This window comes from Falco biarmicus, chromosome 4, assembly GCF_023638135.1.
Source record: "Falco biarmicus isolate bFalBia1 chromosome 4, bFalBia1.pri, whole genome shotgun sequence".
Taxonomy (NCBI): domain Eukaryota; kingdom Metazoa; phylum Chordata; class Aves; order Falconiformes; family Falconidae; genus Falco; species Falco biarmicus.
Window position 1 is genome coordinate 39,358,599 of NC_079291.1, and position 13,799 is coordinate 39,372,397.

The following is a 13,799-nucleotide window of genomic DNA, read 5'->3' on the forward strand; positions in this document are numbered from 1 at the left end:
AGAAATGGCGAATCTAAGGTTGATATTTTGTTAATATGACTCTGAATACAAATTTGGGTAAACTGCTGAAAAGTAAGCTAGCCCCTGCAATGTACTGACCATTTCGCATAGCATCCTGAATTCTGCTGTGCTGCTGTTATCCTGAGCCTGCTTCTGAAAAAGCCGTACTGCCTGATGCAGTCCAGTTTTGGAAAGAGTTGCTGAAGTCTGCTTTACAAACCAGTACTGAAACAAAGAACAATACACAACCAAATGAAATGCGGTGCATCAGTTGAGCAACACGATGAAAACAAATCAAACCATCTGAAAAGTCAGTTGTACAATTACTTCCATTCTTTTTTTCTGGAAGTCACTGTGTACAGTAGGGTAGCATCTTGAATAGTTAAGCACCCCTCAAATACAACAATCAGGCGAAACAAGAACAGTCCTTCAACATTAAAAGCATTCCTGCTGTGTCACATCACGGTGCCTGCATAAGCTAAAATCAAGACTTTTTATTGTCAAGAGGCACTACCATTACACTACATTTTAAATATGGATCTTTGCCAAAAATCATAAATAAAACACTCATGAACCATTCCTAAAGGCAGAGTGTCAGACGGTATTTCAAGAAAAAAAAGAGTTTGCTATAATGCAGTGGAGTCCTGTAGGCCATAGCCAGTTGGGATTTTCTTTCCTCTGCATCTCTCTAGGTGTTCTGTCAGTTCCCAAAAGGCTTTTTAGTTAATGTATGCCACGCCTACCAGAAGAGCCTTCTTGCTAATAGATGAAAAAAATCACAGCTAAAAGGTAAAGAAAATCAGTGCCATTTTCAAGAGATGTCTAATGTGGGAAACCTATAAAAGCTGTCAGGGCAAAAAAGTTGGAGAAGACAGAAAGTTTGTAAATGAGTTACAGAATGGTGATAAGAAAAAATCCCTGTTAACAATCTGGTGGTTAAATAAGAATTATATTTGCTAAATACCTTTAAAGATTAAATCCATAAGTTACGACATATTCAAATGTACTGGTCCCCATTATGTAAATACTGAAGTTTTCGTAAACCATAAAATGTCGCTTGACACTTGATCCTCTTAAAATGTCTGCTGCATGGATGAAGTAACTGGACAGCCTTTCTCAAATGCAGCAAGAAGGATGTGAAATAAAAGATGAATGACTCTGTTTACTAGACTGCTGTGGTGGTTATATCAATAAAGAGTTTTAAAATGCTTTAATTTATGAAGTAACCTGTTTTTTCTGCTCTCCAGACTACTGCTATATTCTCAGCATTAGCAGCTCACCGCATACGTTTGGAAGTATAAAGCTGTATTGCTTTTACAGAAAGCTGCATTTAGTAACTCATTACAAGGCTGACATCACTGAAACAAAAGTTCAGTCATGTAGGGACGTGGCAGAGGTTATCATGCAGCACATTACTAATATACTGGAGGGAAAGATTATGTCAACTGCCTGCTAGTGTCCACAACCAGGATGCAATCTCCCCAGGGGATAAACACTCTTGGCAAGCAATGACACCCAGAAATCTTCTTCACAAAGCTGTTTGCAATTTGCAGCCAAAGCTATCCACAAACGCTGGGACCCAAGACTACAGTCCTTGACAGCACATGGCTCCAGACATTTCCATGGGGGAAGTTTAATCTACAAGGATGTAGAAATATAAAACAAAGTATTGCTCAAAGTAACTGTTTGTCAGATCATGTGCCTCTAATTTGGTTTCCAGTGACATTACACAGCTGCAGCCAATGGATTCCAGCCAGGCCCAGCAGTCAGTGATGTTCTTTTTGGTTTATATTTAGTATTCAAACATGTTTTGCCCATCATTAAAATGGAGAGTAATTGCTCAAAAGTGAACCATAGATGTTACAACTGCAAACAACTTACTAGGTCACCTAGTCCCATCCTCAGAGCAATGCAGAATTGAAAACACATTGGAACAAATACTGAGCAGAGCTGTGTTTGTTTTCATTTTTTCCCTACTCTTTTTTTCTTTATTGTAATTATTAATCAGTATATTAAAAAGTTTACAAAACAACCACAAATGCCAGTGTAAACATGCTTCAGGTATACAAGTAATATAAAGTATTGCACATACAAAAGTCCTATGTTCAGTATCTCCTTACGGTGTGATTTCATCAGAGCAGAGTTGTGCAGATGACGTGACTGCAATGAGCTAGCTGATCTTATTTTGGAAGCTGCTACACATAACAATTCAATATTTACAAAAGCTAGAAGCTCACTGTCTTTTTTATGGGAAGATGATTTTGCCTGGAATGTATGGGATACAGAGGTGTGCAAATATGGGACAGGCTTGCTTTGCTGTCATATTTATCAGCTGATTGCTCTAATCTACAATGGGTCAGCTCAAACCTGTTTGGGGGAAGGGGTCTGTTAATGATTTTCTGCAGGACCAGGAAGTAGCCAGACCTCCCCATCCTCAGAAAATGGAGGTGCTACACCTCCGTCTTCTGAGGCACGTGTCTCCTCCTCTCGTTAAGTCTCATGGGCACACCGCATCTGATAAGCTAAAGACTCCATAAAGGTCTTCTTGCAAATTTGTCTTACATAGGGAGATGGAACACACCTGCTCAGGTTTCTTAGCTTGTGCCTGGATTTCACAGGACAGTCTGCATGCAAGAAATGGTAAAACTGTAAAATCTCCCATCAGACTGACAGAAGTGACAGTATCTCATGGCTAGTCCTGTCCCAAAGTCTTAGGAAGCAGAAGGACAGTTACCTAAAAGGAGCCAAGAAGTGGCAGAATGGATGAGGTCATTTACCAATCAAGAAGCTGCGACAGACTGGAAAGAAAAGGAGCTCAGAAGAAGGAAAGTGTGGTGCATGTTTCAGAAAATGAACAATCCCTCCTGAAGTTTATACAGTATAGCTAATTTCACACTCACAGGCAGCACTGGAAGATTCAAGCACAAATTTGGACAGATCAGAGCTTAAAGCCCTTGCTGAGATAAAGACCGTTTGCTGATAGAGGAAGAAGAATGAAGTCTCTCTTCTTCAGAATCCTGAACACAGAAAAAATTAAAAATTAAATGTATATTTTTACTCTTTACCTCAATCTCATTCCTTCTTTTTGTTCATGCTTGGCTGGCTGGCATCCTGTTCTACATAAATACAAATCCTGCCCACCTTCCCTGCAAGACTTTGCCTAAGAAATAATTATCTTCAGCCCTAAACTTTGCTGAACTCAACACTTTAAATAAGCTGCCAACTTGTAGACTGTAAAATAATAATAATAATAATAATAGAAAAAGCGAAGATTTCTTTAGGTGAACAGTGTTAGGGTCTGACACAAATTTAACAGAAGACACAATGGCAGAAGTCGTTCCATTTTAAGAGGCCATTTCAACAAAGAAACAGGGCAATGGCAATGAAAATGTACCCTAGCCCAAAACCCCCAAGCCTTCTCAAGGTCACCAGTGTGACTGTGATAATTTAAATCAGTGTTTCACAAATGACTGTACCCTGTGTCAGCTGTACAGGTGTCAGCCACCAGCAATGCAAGGAGAGGGTAACTCATCCCCTGCTCTATACTGTGCATGGATTTGGTTATCTGGGTGTGATACTGCCTGCTCTGGGTTGAGAGAGATACAGCATGTACTTGTTTGTCCTGTGTCTCATCTTGTAAAATGTTGAATAAGTCTCTTGCTTTGCAAAACACCTTGTATCCAAGAAAGATGTGTTCTGTGTGTACAATGGGTTTACTTTTCTATTTACATGCAAGGTAAGTACATGATTTCTACTTTTTTACTTCATTCTCTCAAAATCTAAGTTGATGATTATATCAGATACTTATCCTGAAAAGGTGGAAAAATAAATAATTGTGCCCCATCTATAAAGTTCTTTATAGACTACCTTTGTTTTTCAGAAGTACTTTCACGGTACTAATATATTGCTTGTCTCCCTGAGCCATAATTTCATAAAAGTTCTTATTCTTAGGGAGGTGTCAAAGGTATTCCACATGATACAGTAGTGTTCAGAAGTTTTGTCCTGGTCCATCTTCTAGACAATACAGCAATGCAGGTGTTCTCTCCTTGGGAGATTTGAGCTTGTTCTGGAAGCATCTCAGTATACCACACGTGTTCAAAAGCGTCTGCTGAAATGTAGACTGATTGGAATATGGGATAAACATTCTGTTCAGTGGTGAGTATGTTTGCAAGGCTGTAATAAAGCTGCTTTCCTTGGCAAAGATGGCTGTCATGTGGCATGTTCTCAGAACATTGCATAGATCAGATTACAACACTATGTCACTTGCAAGTACAAAGGAAGACTGGTGGAAGGAATCCTTCATTTAAACCTCATCATGTTTTTAGTCTCAGGCAGGATTCTGACTTGAACTGTCACTCTCTTCCTCTATGCATCAGTAGTCTTGTTATTTGTCAGTTGTTCCCTGTCAGCCATGTCATCTTGAGGAGGTCTAGCTCTGTCAAAGAAGCCACACTGCAGGAAACAATCAACAGAAACGAAGGCGTCATGGTAAGAGAACCACAGCAAGCTCAGCTGCAGTTTGATTCTTCAGTCAGTCAACCTGAAAGGTCGGATACAATCTGCAGCAGGCTGATAGACTTTTTTTATTTCTATTCAAGTCATTCCCAATGAAAAACGAAAGTTCTACGTGCAAGGCACCAAGTTCCAAAGTATAGCTTTAAGAATTCAAATTATATGACAGATACCTTTGCAGGAGATGTAGAGTTGGTCTGAATGCTGATACTTATTGACTCTCATGAGAAATCTGCTCATTTCAGTTCAGCAAGACAGTCGGAAAAGATATTTAGATTGACAAACAGTAATAATAACACAGGTGGAATATGTGTTGGGAAATTGCACAGGACAGTGTTGTGATCTAGACTAAACATCAATGAAGCTGAGATTCCTCTCACCTAACTTTAACTGCCTAAAAGTTACCCTTTTGATCAAAAGGTTGAAAGTCACGTAGGCTTCATGATAGGTCAAAGGAGAGTATCACCAAAAGGTAATTCCTCTCATCTTGCCATGTTTCAGATAGCTTTTTTTTGCTGTTGTTAACTGACTAGAAGAATCTGGAAATTTAGCATAGGCTGGACACCTAACACATAACTTTCAGGCAGCTAAAGGCAGGTAAGCCATATCCCAACTTAAGAAATTATTTCAGTTTTTTTAAAGTTGGAATGGAAAGGATGGCCAAAAGCTTTATAGGCTCCCTCTAATACAGCAGGTTCTAGTAACTTGTCTTCAAACTTGTCAAGGGAGTGTAACAACCAACACAGAACTAGAAAACTTTAAAACCAGAAGATACAACATACTAATATAAAAGGAAATCTTCTAAACATTAATTCTCAAAGCCAGGAGTGTTGTTACATGCTAACAAAAACTGGAAATTCCTGAAGTATTCAGAGAAAACAAAGTTAGAGTCACTTCTTTTTGAACCTAAACATCCTGAAAAAGAGGATCATAGGTCTTGGGAAACAGACTCAAACTCTGTAGGCCCATTTATAACCAGACTTTAATAATAAAGGAGGACTTTGAAAACAAGTTCCCTGCATAAAGGTCAGTGACACTGTCAGAAATGCCAAAACAAAAAAGACACATGTGCATTGTTGCTTTTGCTCCAAACTGTTAAAGATCACAAAAATTCAGCCTTTCTTTTTCTTATCTGTTAGTATCTTCCAGTAACTTTCTGTGTTCTTTTTTTTAAGGCAACAGTAACAGTAATAATGCAACGTACCTTCCATAAAGCTAGGGTCAACATAGCTAGTACCAGTAGTCCGAGAAGTATTGCTAGAATTATAACCCATAAAGGGATCACAAAGGAGACATTTGGAGTGGACCAAATGACAGATGTTCTGATCTGAAATTAAAAGAATGCATTAAATGAGCAAAAATTAGGCAAGTAAAGCAAAACTGACAGTTGAATACAGAGATTATAAGCATTGACTTCAATAGCATTTTGCAGATTAGAAATACATGTTGCTTTGAATTCTCCCATGTTAGCTTCATTTACTGCAAATTCCTTTCCACTTCTTCATAATAATTACTAGAAATGCAATTCGCACATATAAAAACATCTTGTCATATCAGATACACAAATCATTTTTGTAGAGTAGTAAAAATTTTGCAGAGTAGTAAAAAAATACTTTTCTATGCAGATGCTTTAAGAAGATTCAAGGAGCAAAGTTCTACTCACACGCATGCTGGTACAGCTTAGGCCAGTATAACTGACTTATGTTGAATTACTCTGAAACAATGGTTGACTTCAGCCCAAACCCTTAATTCAAACCACAATAGATACCAGTCACATTATTCCTACTTTAATTTCTGCTGACACACCAGCATACATTTTTTCCTATGACTTGCGTTTCAGCTAAGCAGTCCAAAAATGAAACTCAAGCAGAGTGCACTGTCCTTGTGATAAAGCCTAACACACAGTATGATGGTACGTTCCTTAAAAGAAGCCAAGCATACAGACCATTACCTAAATGGGAAATAAGCATGAAACGCACTCTCTCACTGTCTGGGGCTCTAGAAAGCAGTAGGTGCGTAAAACATGAGTTATCAAAGGTTTTAATTGACTTGGCAAACTTCTCTCTGTAGATCTTCATCTTGATCAAGAATAATAATAACCCTTCTGTACTTTTCCTTCTGGGACCATCCACATAAGTAACCTCCTCCTCCCTCTCCCTTCCATACCTTGTATCAATTTTATTCAATGCTTTCAGACTCATCTTGGAAGGCTTCTCAACAATGTCATTGAATATTTGCTCTCTCCCTGCTGCTTCCAAGTGGGAAGGAATGAGTCTGAGCTTTCCTTAGCTCCTCAGCCACAATTATGTCCCTTCAGTTGTTCTTTCAAACTTTCCTCTTTATTGTTAGCCTAGGAAGTTATTTCTCTCAGGTTTCTGTTGGACCTCTCTCATTTGCTCAAAGTCTCCCTTAAACAGGATAAGTATGTAAACAGATGGAAGTTATTTTCTTCATGACCAGATGAAATTTGTTTGCAATGTAAAATGACTACACAGACTCTCAAATGATCTTCCTCTTCAGTGGTACAGCTAGGAAATAGACTCTTCTCAGTACGTTTCTTGGATATTGCCCAGTCCCTGATTTGCACTCATTGCAAGTTCCCTTTCTACTTGTTTTTTTCTGCTATTATCTCACTGGTTGATGCACTGAAATTTAGCACAAGGTTCATTTTTGTTCATTCATGGAACAGCATCCTAAGTTTGAAGACTGAACACAACTCCAGTTCAAAATTAATTCCATTTCTGTGCCTCTCACTTCTCTCCTTTAAGATGGCAAATTTTAGCCTTTCTGCAACATCTAGCCCTTTCTTCTCAGACTCTTTCTGATGATCAGCATACTTGCCTAGGCTTTTCATTCTGCAAGCACCAGCAGATCTGTCTCCCAGCTACTGTCACACTTAATTGGAAGACACTTTGGATCCTACTCAGACACGGCACTTAGAAAAATGGTAGTCTGGTGAGGTTTACTGATGCATATATATATTTTTACAGTATCCCTCACTGTTATGGGACAGAGATCATAGTTCAAATTAGGCACAAACTTTCTATGTGGGACGCCACTTGCCTTCTACCAAAGCTTACACTGAGGGTTGTGTAGAAAATTCTGAGACACTGCTCAGTCCTTCTGAGGTTAGCACTTTAACATTGACCTGTACCCTAAAGACGAAGTGCTTGCAGTGCTGGCCATACCATCATTGACCTTACACATACATTCAGCTAATATACTTCTCAGGTGCAGCTGTAAATAGTTATTACTCTAAAAGACTTCAGAAATATAGCATATAAAAAGAATAAATGTTATCCAATTAAAGCAAGAAAAAAATATTTCAAAGCGAACAGGATTAGGAAAAAACTCCATGAAATCCCACCCCTGGGTTCCAACAGATGTCTTGCTGGTGTGATCAAGTGATCAACTATGCCACTGCAGGGATGCCATTCCCCTCCCCAGACTCCTCTTTGGGTTGCTTTTTAATCCCTGCAGAACTTTATAGGCTTTCTGTATCATTAGATTCATCAAGAGCAGTGCTCACTCAGTAAGGACAAAATGTTTTTGAATGGCTCTTCTTGTGTCTCAGAGCGGTACTGTATCTAGCATTAAAATGCAAGGGCAGAAAAAATGAGAAAAAGGTCATCCGAACTGTCTGCACAGAGAAAAGCCAGTTAGAAACAGATGAATGCAAGTAAAAGGCTTATCTGGCCAGGAAAATCAGAAGGGATGCAGTCATGATCGGCTACATGAAGCCTGCAGCAAGCAATGAGCTCAGCTGTCCAAGGAAGAAAGTATCTCCCTTCTACTGCTTGAAATTCCTCATGAATGCTGCCCTGAGGCAAGCCTTGAAGACTTGATCACATATAGCACATATTGGGAAGTGCTGATGAAAACTCAATGGGCCTCCCTCAAGACAGCGAAAACTGAGATTGACTAAAAAAACCCAACCCACCCACACTGTCCACCTCCACTGTTGGAAGACTGTGGCACTACAGGCAAAAAGTTATAATTTTTTAATTTATTATTTGAAAAGGATCTGTCATTATCAACATACAGCATACATACCTTAGTTATGTAAGGTTTGAGCTTCACTGCAGTCTCTGTTCTAACACTATCACTTGTCTAAGCATGATAAGTGATCGACCACTTACCGTAATCATCTTAACAAATATTTGTAAACAACAGTAAATAGCAAACCCAAGCGGTGCTTTCTGTCCTCTCAGCTTTGACAGAATGAGTGAGTCCATTTTACATTAAGATCAAATCTAAGGGAAGACCCATTTGCTTGCAAAAATTTGATCTAGCCATTTCTGGTATTGATAGCTTGAGCCAAATTCCTAGGTGGCATAATGTGACTGAGACAAATGCAATAGAAATGGAGTCAGCATTGCTGCCATGGGCCAGACTGTACAACACCATCAGGCCAGAACAAAAAGACTCTGGCAAACTGCTGGCCAACTATGGATGGATTGGTAGAGGGACAGTCTACTGGAACTGTATGTCTTGAATACAGGAATTATCAGAGCGGGCAAGCACTTCTGTAGGAAGGATTTTTTGTTTACAGGATTTCTTAAGATAGTATCTGACTGAATCACACCTGGCACCTTCGGCACCAAGTACATTTTCGTCCAAGTTAAGGCAACTACCTCAGCACCACAGGTGCTCTCAGACAGGGATAAACTAAGCTGCTGCCTGGTGTTGTCTAGGATCTGAACAGCTCATAGGGCTGCCTACTGATAGCACAGGAGCACAGCAACTGAACTCTTAACGTGGTCCAGTTCACTGTTCGAAATTAGGTGGGGTCAATCCAGACCTCAAGGCATGTTTGAGATCCTGCTGAAATCAGTGGAAACAGTCTATGTCATTAGGGATGGTGGATTTCATCAGGCTTTGGATAAAGCTGATAGTAGTGTACGCAACTCCACGTATCTATGTAGCCATTTAATGCTTTCTGTTATGCACCTCTTCCTAGATGTTTGCTGCGTTTGCATATTGTGTTTTTTCTCCTCTTAGTCTGTGAAAACAACAAAGCAACCTAGCTCTTCTTGTGATGCCTACAAAACACCTATCAGCATGGATCCAGATAAGGACTTCCTGAGGACACACTGTAACCGAGTGGTGTAGCAGTGCTTGTACTGCATCAGTTCACAACCCCCTCTCCTTTCCTCCTTCTGTTGTTCTGCCTTTACAGACAGTAGAGTGCAACTAACAATGTAATTTCAGTAGCTCAGCTGGAGCCTGGCAAATGTTGAAATCTAAACAAGAAACTAATCTTAAAGAAGTGCAGAGCATCGTGTTTATACTCCTTAGATTATCAGCAATGAGTAAAACAGCAGGAATTAGGTCTATCCTGTATCAAGCAGAACGCTGCTGCGAAGCTGTCTCATTTCTTTTGTAGGAGTGAGGCCAATGGCTAATGAAATATTTCCTCGCTAAAATCTTAAAACCATCTTGTTGCACCCACACACTTTTCCCATGAATCCTTCTGTGTCTTAGGTTTTTGAAAGCAAGGGAAGTGTTGTGCTAACTGCTTGAGATTTATTTTGTGAGCAGGGGATTATGTGTAGGCATCAGTCTCGCTCCTGCCTGTGTGCATTACCAGTGAATATAATGCCCCTGGGCTGCCTTTTATACTCTATACAATGACTTGCAGGGCTACTAATGCAATTCCTCGTGAACAGTTTGACACTGCAAGTCCTGAACACCCACAGAGCTGAGGCAGAAGCTGGAGGGGAAGAAAGAAACAAAGCATCCCTTCAGTTCTGCCTGCCTCGTTTCACCATTTCCACAGAAGACTGTCCCTCCTCCACCCCATGCTGTCCACAACAGTTTTACATATGATTTTGATTTAAGACAAGTTTGCATTATTCAGCTTGGATTTCTGTTCTTCTCCATGTGGTAGGTTTAGTGCTGCTGGATCAGAGCCAGGGAATGTTTTTGGGAGAATTTATCGGTTTTTATCTAAGGTGGCCAGTATGAAGAAATGGAATTTTTACTTGTTGCATGTTGGCACTGCATTTTAGATGCATGTTGGCTTTCCTCTCTATTCAGGACAAGACTTTCTTATACTGGACACTGAAAAAAATGGCTGCTTCTCTGTCAGGCTGGTGAAAAGCACACCCCACAGACCTGAGAGGAGCCATCTGACTTTCGGCCTTTCACACTGCTGAACATCTCATACCTTTTGTATGCAAAGAAGTGACAAGGAATTCCATCTAGCTCAAGCGCTGAGATGAGAGTGAAGCCAACCAGAGTGTTGCGGACAGAGCCTTTGTCTGCTATTGGAAATAAAATCCAAGTTGGTCTTAGCACAGATGCTGTCTGATAGTCTTAACTTCAGAAATGCTGTTGTGATTCCACAGGGTAGCTTTTATTTTCCTTTTTTAAAATACACCACAGTTAAGCACATTGAAAGTAGATAAAAGAAATATTGGGGGTTTTGCCATTATTTTTGCACAGTTTGGATTTTGCTCCTGATTTTGGTGCTACTCAGTGTGGCTTCAAAATTGTCTTTGATTCCACTGGAAGGCAGCACAATGCAGAGAGGAGCATATGGGGTAAGCTGATGACAGTTCATCGGCAGTCCCTTGTGGATGGATGGGAATTACGTTTTCCTAGTGCAAACATTCAGCATCTGTGGTCAGAAGTCAGTGCCTGCTAGTGGGATTCTCACAAAGCTGTTTTTTCCCCTCTTGTTCTTTAAAGGACATACTTTAAAAATAAAAACAACCTCTCCATAATTGTAATCTGCTACTTTAGGAAACAGTAGCTAAACTCATTATTATTCTAATGCTAACAGTTTTTCTGCCCATCATAATCTTCCTCTAATCTTTGCTTACAGAGACTAAGAAACAAGAGCTCTTTAGTACTCTTACATGCTCCCATCCAACCTCTGCAGCATGATGTTCTCTTACGCTCTGAAAAAAATGCTCAAAATAAAATGTAAAAGCTCCCTTGAGCTTGGAGTCATAATTAACATTAACATTTATGTTTACATTTTACAGGTGTTTGTGCAAATATATTTCATAAGGAAGAATATATGCACATTTAAAATGCAAGTACTATCACCATGTATTAGCTACAAAAAAACCCAAAAACGTTACAAGCCTTAATCTGAAACCAATTTTACTCACTATAGGACACTGGTCAAACAGTTTAGATAAAGGCATCCCCTCTGAAGATCCCATCAAACATTTAAGAAAAGTAATTATATTTTATTAAATTCCAAAACTGGTCCAAGAATTCTACACTAAAATGATTTAATAAGCCTGCTTATTCTAACTGTACTTTTTATAGTAAAAAGTACTTTCACCTTGTACATGAAATTCATTAAGTAGGATCGTATTATTTACCATAATGATACTTGTAGGAAAAAATGAGAGTTTTATCTTGAATGATAAAGCTGTTAGCAAGGAAATCCAACCAGTTGTACAATATATACCTGTAATTCCAAGCCTATCAGAAATACTTTTATTGATGTCAGTGGATTCTGGTTTAAGCTCCACTAAGTTCCAAGCTAATTTTCTGTTTGATGCTATTTTCACTCTAATGTTTTACTGCAAAAGATTCAGGTTTTCTTACATTTATACAACATTTCACACACCTATGTATCATGACCCTCTGTTCAAGACATAGACCTATATTCCATGATGATGGACATGAAGACCTCAGTGCTGCAAATATGACTACATGACTGTGTAGGTTACTGATGCATATGGGATTATTCATGCCATTAAATTTAAACACACTTATCAGCCTGCATAACTGGAATCCAGCACTGTATGAGTTAAATGAAGGATATATGATCTGTCCTTTTAGAATATATTGTCTTTACTATATAAACTGTAAAGACTTAACTGATTTTTAGATTTTTACAATTAATTTTAAAATATTAAAATCTTTATTCACTTCCACCATTGCATTGTCTGAAAAAATAGCATAAACTCCCAAATAAATCTTAGAAACTTTTAAAACACAAATGGTCTTTTTCAGGAGGAGCAAAAATATTAAGCATTGCCTAACTTCAAGGAAATATTTCTTCTTGCAAGTGGAGCATCAAAAGAGCTTGTGCATATAACACATAAAGCTGTAGAGCTGGCAAGCATCCACTGCCATGTCCAGATATGAAACTACATAAAAGCGCTATCATTTTTCAACATTTTACAGTTGCCATTACAGGCATTTTGCTGTAAATCATCTGCAGCAAATAACAAGCATTATACTGGCTGGAGTAAGAGAATAAAATGCTTATCTGATCATTTGGTAGATCATCTGACACTTGTTGAGAACAGCAGACTATCACCTGGGGTAAAGCACTTTAGTCCAGATGAAGGCACTACTACCAATAGAGTTCTGCACAACATGTGTTTCTGGTATGGAACACATGCTGCAAGAAAATAAAAAGAGTCTGAGTATATCTGTCAGCTTGGAGCCTTTGAACCTTTCTGGATGTTTACTGCATCAAGCATCAAATCTCTCTGGTGAAATCATGGTTCTCCTGATTTTAGAGGCTGGAGTCACTGGGCATATAGGACCAAATTTTCACCTCATGTCTTCCCAGAGCAAGTATCAATCAACCATTCAATCTGTGCCTGTTCAAAACAAAACTTTATAGCCTGTATCCTCTAAAATATATTCAAAGTAAGCTGTAAAGTGTATTGTTACTTTGGTTTTCCATATAAGAAAATATTCTACTACATGTCAACAGATTGGTATGATGTATTTGCATCACGATTTAACTTGGAAAAGTTTGTACTGAGCTTACCTTTTAAAAGAAGGACTGTAAATGATAAATCTTTATAAAGATGATAACAATAAGCCTTCAAATTTCAGAGTGCTCTTATACTAGAATCAAATTTTGCACTCATATTTTACTTAGTTCTATGAGTAATGACAAAATAGAGTGAATTTAAACCCTGGTATTAGACACGGTAAGAAGCCAATTCATTTAAAGTGCTCCCCAAATTCAATGCTTTGGCACCAGCAAAAAATTGAATCAAGCTTACACCTCAAAGATTAATTTTTCTTATAATAATCTAGGGTTATACAAACCTTGCTCTGCAAATAAGGCAAGTACTTCAGTATCTATCTATCTATGACATCTGTAGGGATTACCAGGACATTTCATATCTTGTACCTGATGTGCTGTGAGGCGGACACCCTAGAGATATATGCAAAACTTTCTGAAAATCAGGGTATCAAAGAATCTTAATACAGATAAGAGAGAAGTTGCCATAGAAAATCCATACGCTTGGGCGAGACTGCTGACTGGGAGATCTCTAAACCTGACAAAACCAAGA

At 38.8% G+C, this 13,799-nt stretch overlaps 1 protein-coding gene across 1 annotated transcript in view; it reads right to left on the reverse strand.

The window, feature by feature from the left end:
- Nucleotides 1-304: 304 nt before the first annotated feature.
- Nucleotides 305-13,799, reverse strand: part of ITGA8 (integrin subunit alpha 8) — a 118,764-nt gene continuing 105,269 nt past the window's right edge. Inside the window, exons 29-30 of the mRNA XM_056336240.1 lie at nt 5,717-5,839; nt 305-4,452 (exon numbers count right to left, since the gene is read on the reverse strand). Of these exons, the coding sequence (XP_056192215.1) occupies nt 4,366-4,452; nt 5,717-5,839 (210 nt within the window). The 3' untranslated portion in view covers nt 305-4,365. The remainder of the gene's footprint in view (nt 4,453-5,716; nt 5,840-13,799) is intronic.